Below are 20,229 nucleotides of genomic sequence, written 5' to 3' on the forward strand. Positions count from 1 at the left end.
TTGTTACCCATCAGGACACATGTGGTCCAGAGCAGGTGTGACTGTAGTTGTGCTATGCATCGATTATTTATCATTGGGATGAGGCTGCCTTTGTGATTGGCTGTGTGCTCTGGAGGAGACAGGAGTGGGTGGGGAGCTTTGAGAGCCTCTGCCTGTTTCCCGTTGTGTCTCCGGCTGAAGCCACTCTGAGCATCATCAGCAGCAGCAGCAGCAGCAGGAACTGGAGCTGGAGGAGAGAGGGACGAAGAGCAGAGAGCATCCCAAAGTTTGAGTCTGCAGCTGTCCGGGCTCAGCGCGCACAAGGACCAGGCTACAAGGAGTCAGGTTTGTAGTGCATGCATTATACAAATCTATCCAGTTTAAGTTAGTCATCGGTACTGGAAACGTGTTTATGTGGATGAAATGTTGTACACTATGTGTTGCATGTCCTTTATTTGTATTTAAGTGTATTGAAAAGTTTCGGACTGCGTCGTAATTCCTGATCTTTTTGTGATGTCCAACTTTGGAAGTTGTCCTCTCAGTACCGATGCTCTATTCTCTTACTGCCCAGTCTAATGTGCCAGACCTCTATTAGCTGATCACAAGAGTCTTACTGCCAACAAGCTGCAGTAAATGTTTCTGTAGGGTTGGAAATAAACAAGACTAATGCTAGAGATGTTGGATTCCTATGGAACACATAAAGATGTCAGAGCAAACACCAAAGACAAGACAAATTACCACAGCAATTAGGTTGTTGCCTTATCAATTATTCCTCTTGTGCTATTTCCACCGAAATATTTTATTATATATATCACGGTAATTTATATCTCTTTTGACAAATAAATTTATTAATCAAATAATATTGGATCAAAAGCAGAGCATAAAATGACGGTGCAGCTTTTTAACCAACCTTATTTTGATATACAGTATTTAAAATCCCAATGGCACCAGGTTATTACCCAACTGACGAAGAAATTATGACAATGCAGCTCCAGACTATACCATCCTTGGACTGCTCCTAAAAACAATTTTAACCTTCCAGAAGAGAATGGAACCCTTCCCCAATCAAAATGTTGTGTCTGTACTTTGTGATCTCCATCTAAAGTCAATAATAGTATAACACAATTACAATGTGGAGGAAAGAGATCATTTTATGTATTTTGCTTATTTGAAAGAAATAGGTTTAAATAAATTCAGAAAACTTATCTGAAAGATTAATAATGCTGCTTATTCTACTTGTAAATGCTTTCAGGATAAACTTTGCAATACAGTTTTATGTTTATGTAGTTTTTAGACCAAGACATGTACAGTTACTTTTCTGCGACGGCTGTACTGCTCTGATCGCAGCTATGCCTATGACATGCAGGAGACGCCGCCTGGCTGCTGCAGAGCTGAGCAGATTTATACTTTATTCAAAGTTTATCTTGAACGTGTCTCATGTCCAATTTGTTCCAAATCATAAACCAATTTTATTCCTTAGTGATTCAACTGCCAAGTTGATAGGATGTTTTCTGAGAAATGCAAAGGACAGAGATAGATAATTGTTGTATAGTTAGATTTGATGTTTCGGGGATTAGCCATGGTGCTTGGGTTAGATATAACTGAAATCACTACTATCCTTGTACATTCAGTGTTTAAGGCTTAGATGATAACAAAAAAAAGCCTGCACATGGATACACTGAAATCGTATAAATGTTTGCTTTAGCTAATAGAGCCTCTTACTCCCAGTGTAGCACTTGTAAAGCTAGCCAGCAGGAAGTTGGTGTTTAAAGTCAATGACTAATAAGAAAGAATGTGCCCATATTGTTCTCTCCGTGTTTTGATTTATAGCAACTTTCTTGACAGCATGTGAAGATGTGCTGCATTGTTGTCACTAGTCAGAACTCAGGCAAACCCAACAGTCTCTTGAAATTCAATCAAGCTAAACCAATTTTCACAAACTCATAGATATCGCTTCTGTAAATGTGCCTGATTTATATTATCGTTACATAAAATATTTTCTGGTAAATCAGCTTAATGTTGCAAAATGTTCTTTCTCGCAATGTTAAAGAAAGTAAAAAAAGGGTCCGTCCCCTGAACTGGATCTGCACCAAAATCTGATGGTTTCTTCTCTTACCCATACTGCATCTTAACACCAAGTTTCATGGAATAACGTTGAGGTTTTTGTAATCTTGCTTACACACAAACAAACAAACAAACAAACGCAAGAAAACACAACCTCCTTGGCCGGGCTAAAAACTGCATGAAAATCTCTTCCATCCCATAAGGGTCTTAAGAAAGACAACCCTGTTGGTCCCAAACGTATTTTGTATCAACGTGTTGGGACGGCATTAGTCTTGAGCTCTTCAGTATCTGTGTAACAAGACGGAATCCCTTCAGTAAAAGTACCCTGAATTACCATGCTGAGATGCTGAGAGGTGTTTTTCCCCCCCCGAGCGCCTCACAGCTCATCAGGGTAGGTCAGATGCACACATCCTGAACAGCTAGCAGTACGCAACTGAATTTAATTTAGAACTGTCACTCAGAATAAAAATCTAATTTCCCCCCATAATGTCCTTTGAATTTCATTTGCTCGTTCAAATCCGCAAACTCTGTAAGCGCTGTGTCGTCAGCTCATTAATCTGAATCTTTGATTCTCATCAGTTGTGTGTAATTTGATCCAGTTTCTGAATAGAGGTGCAGGTCCAGGTCTGTGCTGCTCTGTATCGTTTACCCAACGCAGAGCTCTGAAATCTGTGCCAGGCGTTGGAAGCACCACTGCCCTGCTAGTCTCACGTTACGGTGACAACGGCTGAATAATTAACTGTCGTGTTGATGGTAATGAGAAGTCACAGTTTCTTCTTATCTTGAATCCGATGGAGGTCAATGAGCAGAGGACAGGGCAAAAGAAGCAGCCTGAGCTTTCAGATAATAATGTAAAGGAAACCCAAAGTGAAAGAGCAGCTGAACACTCTCACCTTTAAGGTCCCATTTTGTAGAAAGAGATGTGTTTTTTGTTTACACAGCAGCGCTATGTACTGTTTCAATGTTGTGAAAGTATCGAAACACTCAAGGAGAAAAGCACCCAGAAGCTTTGCCTTAAAATGAACCGTCAGGGCTTCTGTATGTCACAGTTCCACAGTTACCGCCCTCAGCCCTGACCCAGACCCGTCAATCAACGTCGTCTGATGTTGTTGGTTTAACTTTATTAACAACACGAAGTGGTCGTTCAGTTGCTGAGCTTGCAAACGACAAGTCAGACAAAATGTCAGAAAACACTGCAGAATCCCTGGTTTCCTGTGTTTGTATGAACCAGTGGCTTAAGGTTATTTACCTGCAAATTTGTCAGACAGTTTATCAGAATAGAGGTGAGTGAATTGGATACAAAAGGCCTCGATCTTGCGCTCAAATATTAAACTTTACTAAGATCCCTTTTGGTACCAAAGCAAACATATCTTCCTATCAATATCAAAACTTAGATTAAGCACCTTCAAACAGTTGAATTATTACAATTGTTTTATTTATTCAACACAGCAGCAAATATAGTTTTATGATCTTGGTAAAGTTTATGACCTTTTTTGCCTTTATTTTGGCCTGATATTGGGTTGAACCATTACAAACAACAGAGTTTGTGATTCAGATTTCAGATGTCAGGATAAATTACAATAAAAGTCTAAAATATTTCATTCCAGAAATACTCGCGGTGAGGGAAACTTGATTATTAACTTATTGTCTGTTAAGGAGCTAACGAACATATAAGGGGCTCATAGTCATGAAATTGAGAACATACAATCGTCTGGGACTACTTTGCCTTATTGACCACTCTCAGTTTACCACTTCTGATAAATACACAACGCGCTCTGGTGACGCTGATCGGCAGGAAGCTGTCGGTGTAATCATGTAATGACCTGTAATGAGAGCAGAGTTGTGGAGGAAAGAGAAAACCCCCGGTGGGTTGTGCAACAAAGCCGTGCTCACACTCCCGTCAGGATGTACAGTATTACATGAAGCACATTAGTGAATCAGGTTGTCCGGCACACAGCTGTCTCACCGTGTCACTGACAATCTCTGTGGTTACGTTCGATATCTTACATCATTTACTCTCCGCTGCTCACCAAGGTTCTCGTTCTATCACATTGTTCGGCCGACGTTTAAAAGCAGCTGAGTGAGGAGCTACAGGCACTGAAGTGTCTTTGCGGCGTCGCTCTGATACCTATAATTGAAATTTCATACTGTGGCACGGTTCTGCTCTGAAATGGCTTTTTCATGTGGAACCATGGGGGCAAGAAATCACCTGTTCATTTTTCTGGTACTTCAGTGTATTGCCCCTGAGATATTAACAATGTCACATCGAGCATGATTCAATTTGGCTCTAAATGATGTGGCAACACGGCACATGGGGTCGTAAAAGTCCCATTTTCTGTCGCTTGAAGAGCCACCTCCTGCTCGCGTCAACACCAAAGCAGCAAGCTACTGAAATCCTACATGGCTGCTATCTACCAGACTAAATCTTAACACAGATTTCAGTGGCTCATGTTGATGCCTGAGCTAAACTGTTAATAGCAAATATGTTGAATTTCAACTTCATGCACTGATACTATTTTAATCCTATTTATTTAGCCCGGGCACCCTTATCCAAAAAAAACCAAACGATGTCCGACTCGAGGTGGAACAGCAGCTGTGGATACGTCCTCCTGGATATTTATCCTTGACAAGAAACAGAGAGGTGACACTCCAAGACGTGCGGTTTTGATTTCCACTGACGATCGCTCAACAAATATTCATCAACCCCGTAATCCATTGGCCCTTTGATAACTGACACAGGGCACAGGATTAATCGACTCTCTGCTCCATCCCACCAAAAGAAATAGACCCTTAGACCCCAGAGCAGCTCCAAGCCGGAGTCCATTAACTCATCTGGAAACACTAAAGAGGGAAAGAGATGAGGCCCATTCACTCTTTGGAATGAAATCTGCTGATGGACCATGAAATAAAGTGCACAGATAAGCTCTCCTTTTCTTTTTGTCCTAAATGTGTTTGGCCTTGCCTTTTTCTTTTGGGTCTGTGAGGCTTCCGGGGGCCCGGCAGCTTCCCTCTCTTTGCACCCCACTATAAGCTCAGTAATCAGATCAGACGGACAGACTTCCTTCACTCCAGCGAGGACCGGTGGTACGTCGGTGTCTCTGAGATGACTTTTCCTTTGTGTGTAATCCGTGCTTAATGGTTCAACTGGTGGCTTCTATTTCAGCGGGGATCACAGCAGTCAGCAGCTCCCTGCCGAGCGGCTCTTTATGCTTCACTGTTTGAATCAGCACTTTGTCGAGTATTTAACACTCCTCTGTTTCTTTCAGATTCACTGAGCACTGCACCCTGATATTGTGTTTTCACATTCATGGCTGTTAGCATAATTCTTTTTTTTTGTATTGCTGAGTGAAAAGCATTGTTTTACATCCTGACTCACGACATCTCAGGTCATTTTCGTTTACCCTCTACAGCAAATTTTCTGCCTTTTCTCCCCTTAACGCTGACTGAAAGCCCTGCCACCTTGTCTTCGAGCAGGTGTTGTGTGGGCAGGGCATGTAATATATATGTGGACTTCATCATGGGCTAGTTGACTGGCTGGCAAAGGCTCTGTTCTGTCCCAGTGGACGTGACAGAACAACTTCCTGACGGAACGAAAGTGCTGTTTTCTGACTTAAGAGTGCTGACATCTCCATATTGCCTTAACCGACCATACACCTCTTATTTCTATCCTCCCCAAATCTCGTCTCTCTTTTTCTTTCTCTCGCCCTCCTGACTTTGTCTTTGTCTCTTGTCCCCAGCTGGTCTAATTTATGCCCCCCTGACCGTCTACATTTCCTGGGTAGTCGCAGACCTCTGCCCTGTCTGAATGCTGGTGTAAATCATAGGGATTATATTTCTGCTCTGCACCTTTCCTCCATGTTTCTATCGTGGCTCTGCCTCCACCTCCTCTCTGCCCTTCTGCTCCTCTTACCTCATCTTTCATCTGACCACCTCGCACCTTGCCACCAGGTTTTTCCATGGTGTTGCGTCGTTAGCTGATGTGACAGCAGCATGTTTTCTTTCAAGGTTGAATTATATGGATCGATTGGATGCCCTCTTTCTGTGCATGGTTGCCCCTTTTTATATCAAATAAATCAAATGAATCCATTTATGATATTACCCACTCATCCATACTTATATCCACTCTCTGGTGACCTGCTGCCAAGGGTGGACTCGTGTCTTTTCACACTTATCCTATTAATGCCCAGGGTTTGGGAATGATAGGATGTAGGTGGATATTATTGTGCTGATATTTAGGGAACCTGACTGGTGGTTAGATAAAGTAAGGAGGAGTGGGGAAGGCAGTTTTAAAAAGGGAGGCAGGGGGAGTATTGTGAGAGATCTTTGGAAGTAATGGTCAGATACGACAGAATTGATTAAGTTGGTAAAAAGGAGAAAAAGGTCGTTTCTTTTGCTGCCAGCATCAGTGAGGTATAGACGGCTGGAAGCAAAAATGTGTTCCAGGACTCGTCGCCTTTGAGTCAGCCCCCAAGGGCCTCATGACCAGAAAAATCATATTTATCATGACTCATGACATAATAAAAATCGAAAATAGGTTCGCTCTGAGAAAATGCATTTGGTAGCAGTCTTTTTCATTGTGTTTTTATGGCTGACAATATTTTCTGTGGCATGGCCACTTTATTGAACAGAGAGAAAAATACTTGTAAAAACCAACCCTCACATCTCATATCTGAGTCTATAGATTTCCACATAACGTCCTTGTTTTAGGTCTCTAAAGTGACGTGTCCCCATACACCACCTGCTGTGTATATGTGCTGATCATTATTATGAATGAATTACAAAATTTGGTGAGAGGTGAGCCTGAAGTAAGGGAGAGACTAGCCGGGTCCTATATGTGGAAGATAATTCATTATTATGTACAAAAACAAAGTCGCTTTCACAAAATTCAGACAATTACTTTTCACACTTTTAATATGTTTGATGATTAGCAGAAGATCCAGTTTCTGTACAGGGACACAGGATTGACTCCCATTGAATGTTCTCCCTGCAGCAGTCAGACATCTTTGTGCTTCAGGGCTGGAGCGAGTCTTCCCCCACCCCCCCTCCCACACCCTCTGATGTCTTTTGATCGGATCTTGCATGGGTTTTATTTCGGTCCGCCTCGGAACGGGTGACCCTGTCAGGGGGAGAGTTTCAGCAGTATCTAAATCAGGCCTTGTTAAAACCCGAAAGCTCGTCTTGTACAAAAATGAATGCTGATCTGGAATCTTGAATACTTTGAATATTGATGCAGGAGTGACCTTGAAGAACTCTAAATATGCTGATAGAGAAAATAGACTGCATGTTCATCAGGGCCGGAGATAAAGTGATAGATTGCAGGCAAACTGGATGATGGAATTTGTTCAGCTGTTGTTGAGAATCACAAAGGACTTGTCTTAGTCCCTTTTGCTTCTTTCAACCTTCATCTGTGCACAACTCCCATTTGTCTTCTCCCTCAATATCTCCATCCCCTGTTCATTCCTGCTGTTTCTCCACACTTTCTAACAGCAGCGGGCCACTTTTTCCCCTTTAGGAACGCCTGACAGAGGGATCCATACTTCAAGCTGATGAGGAGTGAGCAGTGGGGGAAGTATGTGTGTTCATGATGGTGGACAGGCGCTTGAAGCATGCATCGATACAAGACGTATTGTCCTCCCGGTTTTGTCACTGTATCGTTTTGTTTTAAAAGGTCAGCAGTCTTGTTTGTTTGCCACTCTCACTGCATCCTCATTTGCATGTTCGCTCAGTAAAAGAACAGGGTGCTCTCTCTCGCGCTCTCTCTCTCTCTCAATGTGTCTTTATATCTGTCGCTCACATACAAATACACACCATTTTGTGCACGAGCAAGTGTGTATGTGGCCAGACGGTAGGCTCTGTCGGCACAGCATAATATTTAATTACCCAACTTTATCACCATTATTGTAGCTACTCACTGTCTGCCAGAATAATTATGACCCGGGCTATCCAAGGAGCCGGCTGGTCGTGAAATGACTACACAGACACTTTGTCTCTCTCGAATGCTAAGAATACCTGTAATGTATTGGTCTGCATATTTGCTCACGTGCATACGTACAAACACATGCGGGTGTGTGCTTCCCTCAGCTGCTAGCTGTGCACTTGAACCGCAGTTTAAGGGGCACATGTTAAAGCTAGATAAGGTTTGCTATTTGGACAACATTCATTGTCGTGCACAGCTGAAGGTGACCCAGTCCATTGTTCTCATTTGCCACAGACACTCTGAAGATGGCAACTCCTTGAGGTGACGAATGATTCCAGATAAACACCCAGGAGTCACCACTAATAGAAAATCAAACGTATCAATAAGGCTCAGAGATGGATGGTTTCAATGTGTGGCCTCCCACCATCCGCCAATATGTGTGGTAGTTTGTGTGCAGCTCACGTGTGCTGTATGAAAGCTGCATGTTTGTTTTATAAACACTATTACTTCTGATGTGAAGGGGGACACCCACCTGAGCTTGTGCCTCCCATGCAGCAGCTACCCTTTGCATTTTGCTTCAGGTCCACTTTATCTTTATAAGGAGCAAATTGAAAAGGGTTAATTCAATTCCCAGCAGGCCGTGGCTGAGACTGGGAACATTAACTGTATCCCTCTCTCTCTCTCCCTTTTGCTTTTGCCACTTGCCCTCTCTTGCTCTTTTCTCCCCTTCTCTTTGTTTCTGAAGTCTAATTACTTTTAGAGAGTGGCTTTACTCAGGCCATAAATAATGACAAATCAAGCCTGTCTCTACACCGAACCTTGCAGAGGCTGGGTGTGGTTGAGGACAGTGGGGGTCTGTGGTTTTCCTTTTTGAAAAGATTGTGTGCAGCCTTGCGTTAGTGAGAAATCTGTGAGACTGTGGGTATTTTAGACATCTGGAAATATCATAAAATTGGCATTGGGATTTTCTTTCTCTTATATTTTGCCTCTAAACCACGTGATGTAAATGTACATTGTGTGTGGGTGTGTGGATTCCTGTGAGAGATAACGATAGGTGGATAGAAGAGGGGGAAGAGTGAGACTGGTCACCGGAGAGGTAACTAAATTACCTACAGCTTAATTTCATTTACCCTGATGAGTTCTGTCAACATGGCTTGACCGATGGTTGTGTGACGAGGAGAGGGCAGTGGGGCAGAGTGTGTGCCTGTGTGTTTCAGTGCATCTCTCCATCTATATGTAGCGATGTTCTAATACCGATACCAGCATTGGTCAAATTCTGCCGAAAATGCTCGGTCGGCCATCTACGAGTATGGGAATCTATGTACTGATCAGATACCACGTCGTATTATTAGTTCCACCTCGATAAAACTGCAACTTTACCTTTCTGGAAATCACATCTTCGCAGCTCCAAACCTGCCAGTGGGCAAGCAATGTTTTTTGAGCAGTGAAAAATAATGTTTTCCTGTTGTGTTGCGCTAGCCGGAAGAAAAGGTAAAATGTCAACAATTTGGCATAATTTCTTGCTGGAAGGTCCCTCAAGTAAAATGGTAATATGTACCGTGTGCAAGACTCTCAGTTATGAGCTACTTGAAGGAAGTAATTGTTAGTTTGTCCTCTTTTTCAGTTTAGACTTTCAAACTAGATATAAAAGTTCCATGTCTTTCATTCTCTGTATGTATTTGTTTTTCAAAGGGTTTAACCAGAGCGAGACCATTAAATAATGATAGCAATCTACTCCATACAGGGTTAGTAGTACATAGTTGTTAAAAAAAGTTGTATTAGTAGATTTTTTTTAATGGACTGGTATCCGATCTATACTTGATACACAAAGGCTAAGTCAGAATCGGGAAGGGAAAATGGTATCGGAACATTTCTTCTAGCCTTTATGCCCTGTATGTGATGCAATGCCTACTTCTACGTGTGTGTGTGTCCATGCCATGATTTGCATGTGAATGAGCTGCTACTGTTGCACTTCTGTGTGTGTGTGCGCATGTGTGAGAGAGGTGTCCACTTAAGGGCTTTTTGATGAAGACTGACGAGCATTCGCTTCGCTTCCCTTCATCTCAGGGGTCTCGTCGGTACATTGAGGAAATGTTCTGGCGGGGAAATGCAGTGGGCGAGAACCAATGCGAGTCGAGCGAGACAAGGCTGATGGAAGACAGAATGTCTGTGTGTGTGTGTGTGTGTGTGTGTGTGTGTGTGTGTGTGTGTGTCTGTGTGTGTGTGTGTGTGTTTGTGCGTGTGCATGAGTGTGTGAGACTGATGGAGGGTGATGGTGGGAGTGAGACTTAACGAGGAGGAAAATAAGCTGAGCAATCTCTGTCCGTCCTCCCTCTACCTCCCAATGACTTATTCACATATACACACCCACACACACACAAACATCTTGGGAGCCCACGACTGAACTACCTGACCACTGAGTCAGTCCCCCGTCTCAGTTATCATGTCTGTCTCTCTCTCTGTGATGAAGAGTTAGTGAAAGACAATGGAGAAATGCTGCTGTTAATGATTATAGGTAAGACAGGATGACGAGAGGCGGTTGTGTTGGTGCCTTTTAGCTGCTCATCCCACATTCACAATGGAAATTATCCCAGTGCGTGGGTTTCAGCAGCAATGTTGTTTTTGCTCTGCTTTTGCTCTCGCTCCCACTTCTGTTTCAAGTGTGTGTGTGTGTGTGTGTGTGTGTGTGTGTTTGTGTGTGTGTGTGTGTGTGTGTGTGTGTGTGTGTGTGTGTGTGTGTGTGTGTGTGTGTGTGTGAAAGACAGAGAGGGACGGAGAGAGACAGAGAGAGTGGGCAGTTCAGTCTCAACAGGATTAGACTGGTCTATCTGCATATGTACGATTGCTTTTACTTCTGTCTATAGAGTTTTCCCTCTGCAGTGACCATCAGTTGTGAATAGTTTGGTACCGGTCCTCATTGTGACCGGATATACAAGTGTGTGTGTTCCTGTACTTATATCTCTGTGAGGACCACTTTAAGCATAGACCCTACAGAGTGAGGACACTTTTGCTATTGGCTGTTTGAGGTTCAGATTTGGCGTTAAGGTTATAATTAGGTTAGTGTCAGGGTTAGTCATTGAATTTGAATGGTTAAGGTTATGGTAAGGGCAGGCATTTTGCCAATGAGTGTCCTCACTAAGAAGCTGTACAAACACGTGGGTGTGTTTGTTCTTGTACAGCTCTTTGTGAGGACCTACAACCTACAGAGTGCGGACATTTTGGGAAAGTGAGGACCTTTTGGTCGGATCGCTCTTTGTGCGGCCCTTTAATGGACTGGTTTGGGGTGAATATTAGAATTAGGTTCGAGAGTCCAAATTTTTTATTGTCAAATGCACAACAATAACATTAAGCAGTCGCAGGCAGTGAAATGCTTGAGTCTCAGGTTCTCTTCTAGCAATGCCCAAGTAATTACAATCTATAAAATAAAATAGAAATAGTATAAAATAGAATAAAATAGAATATCAAAATTTAAAATAGAAAAAAAAGTATATTTATCTAAATATATATATAAACAGTTTAGGTGAGGTTAAGGGTTAGGTCTTTAGTTTGGATGAATAAGGTTAGGGTAAGGGGCGAAGGAATGCATTTATCCAATCAGTGTCCTCACTATGAAGCTGTAAAAACACGTGGGTGTGTGTGTTCTTGTGCAGCTGTCTTTGTGAGGACCTACAACCAATGGAGAGAGGACATTTTGGGAAAGTGAGGACCTTTTGGCCGGTCCTCACTTTGTACCAATGTCCTTGAAAACAGTTTCAAGGTTCCTGACCTATTTTAGGGATTTTCAACTCACATCACTCAGAGGCAAAGACGAGCTAGAAACACACTAATACACGCACACAGACTCACACACACCGCAGGTCTGTATGTACACATGCAGAAGAGCATATTCATCCACAGTGTGAGAGGACCCTCCCAGGTGTGTCATCCTGCTGCCAGCATGAGTCTGCTGCACCCTGGAGACACTAGCTGATGAAGTAGCAGATAGAAAACCTCTGAACTGAACACGACAGAGAGAGCGAGAGAGGGGAAGTATTGAAAAGACATTTTGCCACGGTCATGCAGAGGATAGTCGGTCCAGTTCGTGCCAGCAAACCTCTTCTCTCTCTCCTCTGTACTGCTGCCTGTTTACCACAGGGACCACTGCTTCATCCATTCATCTTTACCTCCTCTATCCTCTTTTGTATCTTGCTTATTGTCCTCTCAATATTTTGATTTACTTGTCCGTCTTTCTTTTCACCTGCATCATCATATATGTTCTCTCTTCATACAGAGGATTACTAATTATGCATATCGTGTTACCTGGATGATTTGAAACCCGGTCTGCCACAGGAGATGTGATTTTAGATATTGATGAGGCTCCACAACACTATGTCTCTCCCTCCATCACGTGAACAAACGAACAGAGGGGGTCAGCGAGTAAACAAATGGTCCACTGTAACACTGCACTGACAAATGAGCCTGATGTAATGTGGTATCAGTGTTTTTAATCATGCATTCGTTATTGCTAAAGTGGCTGTAATGACGCCATAATCAGCTAATTGAGTGTCATTACAGGGGGATCCTGGTGCAGTGTTCTACTTGCACATGGCTAATGTCGCTGTCACTTATTGAGCAGAGGGTCATAAAATCAGATCAAATGATGAAACGTGGAAGGGGTGACATCATCTTCTCCTTATGGTCTCCTTATTAGTAACCATCAGTCCTGATGGAAAAAACTATAGTTTGATTCTGAAACACAGTTGACTGAAGTATAATCACAAATTAAATGCATTTGAGCTTTATTATGAAGATTTTGTTGGACAGTTCTCTCAAAGCTTGTATTTTTTTAGATGTATTTCATAAAGTGTTAATTAACACATGGAAATACATTCAAGCAAACATAACGTAAAATCCCCCTCTCCCTCCCTAAGGTTACAACATTGCATTTCATAGATATTATATATCTTTGTTTACTAGACATACAGATACTGTCTTTACAGTTGCAAACGGATTCACAAGAAATGTAAAAGTTTCCAAAGTTTTCTCAAGTTCATAGTTCTCTAAAATGTAAGAGAATGTGAGCTGATTTCTTCTCTACTGTGTATTTTAAACATACATTTTTTACAAGAAGAATCATAAAGACAGCTCTTAAAACCAGCGACCCATAGATGAGCTCTTTTGACAAACAGAAATTATACCTCACGCTTGTAACGGACATACATTTAGAGTTAATATCTTCCCCGCGCTGTTTTAACATAAATTACATTGGGAAGAACCCAAAGTTTTGGTCCTGTAGGGACTAGCACTCACTAAAATCTGGCTTTTGTCCACAATTGAAATGAAGAAGCTTCCGGTCCAATGATTCAGCAGTAGACACACGTTTGGCAGTTTTTGAAACAATGACACCCGGGTGATTGTGTTTCTTTGGCGAGAGAGAGCACTTCGGTTTTGGTTCTGTTCATGGTGCTGAAGATGAAGCACTAGCGGAAAAAAAGGAAGGAAGGCAAACTTCTGGTGATGGGAAGGAGTCAACAACCTGTCATGCTAAATTTGACCAATTAAAACACCCCCATATACCTTCTAATTTTGGTGTAAAAGAGGAATTATAGATTATGGATATTTGACAGCTGCCATTGCCTCTATTGACCGCTTTTCTAACCAGGTGGCTCTTATGTTTGCAGGTGGTGGTTTAGAGGAGGCTCCGGTGATTCTTCGTCTTGACCAGGAACATCTGTCTGTGATGTCAGCACAACTGGATGAGCTCGGTGAACACATTCTGCCTTCCGCGGACTGAGGACTGAGGACTGAACTGGATGAAGCCAATGAAGCTTTTACTGTGTGACTGATAAAAACGTACCTCTTGCTGCTTGTCTTGTCAGGAGAAGCAGTTTTCTGAGGAGATCATCCCAAAGGGAAACAGTGAGAGTAACTTATTACAACACCTGACAGCTCTCTGACCTACTTATCATGCTTCAGCGAGCTGGGCTGACGGAAAAAACTTTGCATTTAGCAGTTGCCACCAGGGAAGGTGGTGCAATGTTTTATATTCAGGGCTATCGATCCACTGACCTCCTGATCTAATTAGCCATAAACAAATGCCCAAGCGGATGAACACCTGGTGTTACCGGATCCTGCAGACGCTTTAAATAGCCTCGTGAACACTTGTCTCTGGCTCTTAGTTCAGTGACATAACACACACACACAGACAGCTATATGCAACTGGGTGATAAAAGTCCATCTGTGCGTCATTAACTCCCTCAGAGAGTGCGATCAGACATGTGTTTGGATTAGCAGGAGACAATGTCACATCCTGTCTACATCGAGTGAGGGAGAGAGCTGATAAAAAAACAAGAAAAACTATACCTGCCCGAGGGTGGGCCACTAAAGCCTGTGCGCCACAGAGCTTGATTGAATCGCTTCCTCGAAATGTGCGACAGTAAAAAGTAGTCCATGTTAATTGAAAAGTGCTCGTGTGCATATTGATGTGTGTCTGTCACATTGTCGGAGCAGATTAAGGCTGGGCCTGTCTGGTCATGTCACTCTGACTGACCTGGATTTAATTAAAGAAACTGGCCACCAGAGGAAGATGTGCATCCCCCTGTGATCAGAACACACACACACACACACACACACTTCTATTACTGGAGTCGTCTTACTTGTTGACAACCTGCTAATTTGGGCTACCTAACTCCATCCCCCAACAAACAGGGTCTACAGTATAAAACCTGTATAGCTTTTTTTTTTGTTAACTCGCATATTAAGATCTCCATTTTGGCCTCTCTTACCACGCTGCTTCTCATGAGCACGTTCCCTTTCTTCTCCGCAACTCCTCCCAACACACCAACCATCCAATCAGTGTGTAAACCCTGCTTTCGGGTCCCGTGGAGGATGAACGATGTGCCAACCATTGACTACGAGTTGCTGCTGTCCCCGGCCAGCTCCTCCCTCCCTGGCAGTCCTGGCGGTGGCAGCAGCAGCCCCCCTCTGACCATGGTCGGGGTAGACAATGAGCAGCGCACCGCCTTGGCCTTCGTAGGTCTACTCATGCTTTTCCTGGTCTTCCTGCTGGTCAGGTGCTTCAGGATCCTGCTTGACCCCTACAGTCGCATGCCTGCATCATCCTGGACTGACCACAAGGAGGGGCTGGAGAGGGGTCAGTTTGATTATGCACTGGTTTAGGGTGGTGTGTCAACGGGGTCTAGAAGACGAAATATTTCAATGTACACAGACACAATCTTTTACGGCCTAGTCTAATTCATAGATGGTGATAGACGGCGCAATGCAGGGTATTAAAAATGCTCCATAAGCAGTAGGTTTACCTAATGTTACTGAAGTCTGCGCACTGGTGTAAATATGAGGCTGCTGTACCTTATCCTACCACAACAAGATTGGTCCAACGAGAGCCTCACCCTGCAAGATAAACACTCACCCATACTCGGAAATAATAAGCTGCACAGCTGCCTTAACCTGAACTAATGTAAGATGCGACCATGCCGCCACATAATGACATCACCTGTAGGGCTAGTTATTCCAAATCCGACTTGTCAGATCACAACATAGTTTCAAACTTCGAAGCTGCATTTGTGGCAAGAACACACAGGAAGGACACGGTTCACACTTGAGCAGACGCCCCTATAAAGGAACCAAGGTCCATTAAAAAGCCTCCATATGTCGACGTGCTAATCCTGCTGCACAAACCTCACGTGTGTTTTGATCTCGGACACTGATCCTGGAGCAGCACCAGACGAGCTCCAGATGCTTTTTTAGAGCCCGAGCACGTAGTTTATGTGTCCATAAAACTTTGTCCGTGTATGTTTTGTGTGTTATGGTCACTATAACTGAGAAGCCATATTGAAACTATATAATCTCTTACACTGCAAGTAGAATTTATGTTCATTGGTAGTGTCCTTTGCTTAGTCGGCCTGCCAAGTGTGGTGATGAAGCAAACAGCGACTTTTAGGGGGAAAAAGCTTTATTTTTCTATTCCTGACTCAAGTTTGAGAGTCTCCTTTTTGCTATCTTTCTGTCCTTCTCCTCTCACCATATTGATCCTTAGACTGTGAGTTTCCAGAGGTAGTCGCAAAGCAGGTAGCTTTGCTCCTTTGTGTTTTGTAACTACAGATTTTTCTGACTATCTGCTTTGTTTTTGATAAACTGTGAAGAAATCGGTGAAATTATACGAATTCCTCCTTTAATTCCTCTTCTTTAATTTCTACTGATAGATCGAACGTGTGGAAGTTGAGAATGAAATAAAAAGCGATTACTACTTCTTCTTCATGTGTCACATTTGTCAGCAACAAACACGGTGAGGAAAGGAAAGAAAAACTCAGGCACACAAGTTTTAAAAATATAACCCACAATACTTTATTGCCATTTATGTCAGTGGACAAAAAGTGTACAATATGATATGAATCACTCTGATCTTACAGACTGCCGTTTGGTTTCTTTGGTTTTTATTTTGCACAAATCCTGATCATATTAAAAGATATCTCACGAAGGCTGACTGATTTATTAATCCTGGAGTAGTCGTTGTGCGACCGTGATGATTGTCGTAGCAGACTTTGGTATGAACATGTTTCAGGCTTGTACTGAACATTCCAACTACAGAAACTTCAGGCTCCTTGTTTTCAAAAGCACGCGATACTTTGATGCAAGCAGATGACGACAGCATTGTTTCAAGTTTGACACTGACGCTGAGATACAGTAAGCACACGCAGCACACTGCCTTTTTCTTTCTTTTTTAAAAACATAGTGGCAAATAAAAGAAAAATTACAAACTGACAATAAAGATACAAAGTATACAAAGGTTCCCAGGTTAGAAAATGGTTATGAGTTATAAACATCGCCTCGACTGTGGGACAGTGCAGCGACCTCGACTGTTAAGAGAAAAAAATTGCGTTTAAGCACGAGACATCCAACATGGAGATGGTTTGGATGAGGTTGTACAGACAGTGTACGGTAAGACAATGGGAATGGTAATTATCTTAAAGTCTGTGTTTCTTATTTCGTTCTTTTTTGACTTGACTGATGCCTGTGGTTACAATCGATTCAGACAGTGATGCCCCATTTGCTTATTGGCTGTTTTACATCTTTTTTTCCCCCTCAACAAAACAAAGTCCCCAGCACCAAAGGCCTTCAGTCTTGGCTTCACTGTGAGTATTTGGTTTGGCAGCCTTGACATTTCCAAAAAGAAAAAAGAAGTCAACATTTCACTTAAAAATATACAATTTAATTTTAAAAGCAAGTTTGATAATATTGTTTTTTTCAGCAATGAGACAATACAAAAGACAGACGAATGACAACAACGACAATAACAAAACCTAGCAAAAAGAAATGTCACTTTTGCAATCCAGATTCAAGACTGCACTTCCGTTGTACAGCGTAAGAGATGGTCTTATCTAGCACCTTTTTCCTCTGTGAGAGAAAAACAAATAGTGAGAAATGAAAGATGACCTGACGAATGTGTTTTTTTTATTTATTTGTGAGGTTTTGTGTTCAACTGTGCGTGCCCTTACACCGTTAAGCACTACCTTTAGTTACAGCTTAGGCAATGTTGACATGTCATGTACCTGTGAGACCGTTACCGTGTTGTAAACGAGGCTCAGACCTCAGACATCAAGCTCGTGGTAAAGTCAAAGAAGTCAGATAAAGCCAGCTTATTGTCGAGTTCAGCCACCGGGCACCGGCCGTCAGCGACAGCACCGTTCTCCTGCAGCGTTTGTGTTCTGAAGAAGCTACAAGCGACTAACAGCTGACGGGGGGGGAAAGAAGACTTCGTGAGAAAAAGCTGCTATCAGGTCCCAGACCAGTGCACCTGAAGTCTTACATCCCTTAAAGGAGAAACACAAATGTGACCTGATCTATCTTCTTTTAAGTCTACAGGCTACTAACTGATGTCATCCCTGCTCATGATGGATGCTGAGGGACACTAGCACCCTCTTTTGTTTTAACTCCAGCATCACAGCATGGATTCCACACACTCTGCGAGAGGTGCTGAGGTAACCACACATGACGGCACGCACACACACCCACACACACAAAGACGCGCAAACATGCTGATCCCTGCTTGCCCCTGCCTGCAGGCAGGACAATAGTCAGTCCTCTCTCATCTGAAAATGGGTGTGGCATCCAGCTATGGATGTAGGAACCTGAAATGCTGTGTAAATGTTGCAGTCCTTCGTGTTAACATTTTTCAAACAGCACCAATACATTAAATGACACACTACAATACTGAGCGGGGTAGACGTGTTAATCCTTGTTCCCCAGTGTTGTGATTTTTTTCTGATTTTCTTTGCAAGATGACAGAGAGGTGAGAGAGTCCTCGGACCACCATGATGACACCTGACCCCCGATCTTTAGTCTTAATATTCTATTCTTTATAATAGTTTTACAAAAATGACGTCACTTTAGCTCCTGCTCAGTGAGTCAAACACCGCCCTAGATGCTGCATAAAGACAGTTTTGGCCACTCTCAGCACCGCTTTAATTATTTTTTGCTCGTCTACTAAAAGTGCTTCATGGACTTGTGGGCCACCTGTCTGCTGTGTCGCGTGGTCCGAGCACAAACACACCTCTCTGCCATCTCCTCCACTGGAACTCTCCGTGGAGAATGAGTGCTAGATCGGGAAGAGGTGGAGGGGGCGCTAGAGGGTAAAAAAAAAACATGAACATATAATAGCATGAACAGTAACAAAGTGGTGGTAGAGTTGGGCTGATTGACTCAGTTTTTCATAGCCCTTGATGAACCCCCTGATGGTGGGGATGGTCCTGCAGGGGGGAGCTGGGAGGAAGAGTTACTGGATAAAAAGGGGGGGGCAGGTTAAAACTCTCAGGCTTTAGGAATCAGTCCAGGGCGAGGCACTCTCTGAGCTCAGTGCAGGTGGATGTGGAGCTTGATGCGCAGGGCGTCTCCTATTTCTCCTTGTAGGTAGTCACTGTCATGCTGCTCCTCCAGCTGATGTAGTCTTCGGGGCCCAAACAGCGGCAGGCTGGCGATCTCCAGCCGGTAGGATCCTCGTGGGGGCGGCCTCTTTCCGAGTCGGAGCACGCTCTTTCCGTCGCGGCGCTCCATCAGGCGGAAGTGTTCGTTTGCGTTGCCATGCGTGATGACGTAGCGGACGTGGTGCTCCAGCGGCTGCAGGGCGGGCAGGAGCTCGAGCAGAGGGTCCTTGTTGCCCAGCGAGGCCAGAGAGATGTTCATGGGGATGGATTCCTGGGTGTCCACGCTGGCCATGCTCACAGCCGGCTCCTAAAGCGAGGACAAAGACAGAGGGATCAGAGGTGGACCTCTCCTGACCCCGACTCAAGTGCAAATCATGTTCACGGAAAAAGTGATGCATTAAAATTGTATTCACGTTATGGAATGAAATAAATAATCATGATCAAATAAGGGTGACCAATAAAAACACACTAACAGCATTTTCAACTCATATATCATATGCTCCAGACGCGCAAAGCCAGTGGATAAATATAAAGTGGATATGACGCAATTAAAAGGCGAACAAAATGAAATGTCCCATTAATCTAAATAAAAAAAGGATTTTTCCGGAAACATTGTTGTTGGAAACATTTTGGATAATGCAAAAGTGAACAAAATTATAACACAGGTCTGGTCCATTCTAGACATCTTGAAGAATTACTATTATATCTTTAACACATGTACCTGGTTGAGCTCATTTCCATCAGTGTTTCTCTTGTGTCGTCCGTTCTTTCCTCCTCCGTTGATCTTACACTCGTAGCAGGCCTCGTGAGACAAACTGTCGTCCTCCTCACCCTCCCCGAACTGGCCTTGGAAACCTGAGCCTGTGATACAGTGACTGGAGGGCGACAGAGGAAGACAGGTCAGTGTGCTCAGCATGAGGAGGGAATATGATCTCAAATTGAACGCTCCCCGCTCGTGAAACACTGTCAAAACCAGGGATTAGTCCAAAAATGTCCACCGACAGACACCACTATTCCTTGAACTTTGTTCCCTCACCCCTGTCCAGCTCTGAAGAAACCTCCGGGGCAGCCACACTGGTAGCCTCCATCGGTGTTGGAGCAGCCGTAGACACAGGGGTTGCTGCCTGTGGAACATTCGTTCACATCTTGGCATCCGCTGCCGCCCTGCTCAAAGTCAAAGCCAGAGGGACACACACACTTGAAGCTGCCCAGTGTGTTGTAGCAGGAGGCCGAGCCGCACACGGTTCCTCCCTGACACTCGTTCTCATCTGCAGCGGAAAGAGAAGAAAGCACAGAGTCAGACGATAAAATGCTAAATCAAGACAAACCACATCTGAAAAAAAATCCATA

The 20,229-nt window shown here is 43.4% G+C and overlaps 2 protein-coding genes across 2 annotated transcripts in view; one reads left to right on the forward strand and one right to left on the reverse strand.

Annotated features, from left to right (window-relative positions):
• Positions 1–245: 245 nt before the first annotated feature.
• Positions 246–16,272, forward strand: LOC133960992 (cortexin-1-like). The gene is made up of 2 exons (XM_062395902.1): positions 246–324; positions 13,621–16,272. The coding sequence occupies exon 2, from the start codon at positions 14,738–14,740 to the stop codon at positions 15,116–15,118; it is 381 nt and encodes a 126-aa protein (XP_062251886.1). The 5' UTR covers positions 246–324; positions 13,621–14,737; the 3' UTR covers positions 15,119–16,272.
• Positions 16,273–16,278: 6 nt separating this feature from the next.
• Positions 16,279–20,229, reverse strand: part of fbn2b (fibrillin 2b) — a 66,158-nt gene continuing 62,207 nt past the window's right edge. Inside the window, exons 63-65 of the mRNA XM_062395904.1 lie at positions 19,916–20,147; positions 19,601–19,754; positions 16,279–19,186 (exon numbers count right to left, since the gene is read on the reverse strand). Coding sequence (XP_062251888.1) covers positions 18,809–19,186; positions 19,601–19,754; positions 19,916–20,147 — 764 coding nt within the window. The 3' untranslated portion in view covers positions 16,279–18,808. The remainder of the gene's footprint in view (positions 19,187–19,600; positions 19,755–19,915; positions 20,148–20,229) is intronic.

Source organism: Platichthys flesus, chromosome 9, assembly GCF_949316205.1.
Source record: "Platichthys flesus chromosome 9, fPlaFle2.1, whole genome shotgun sequence".
Lineage (NCBI taxonomy): Eukaryota > Metazoa > Chordata > Actinopteri > Pleuronectiformes > Pleuronectidae > Platichthys > Platichthys flesus.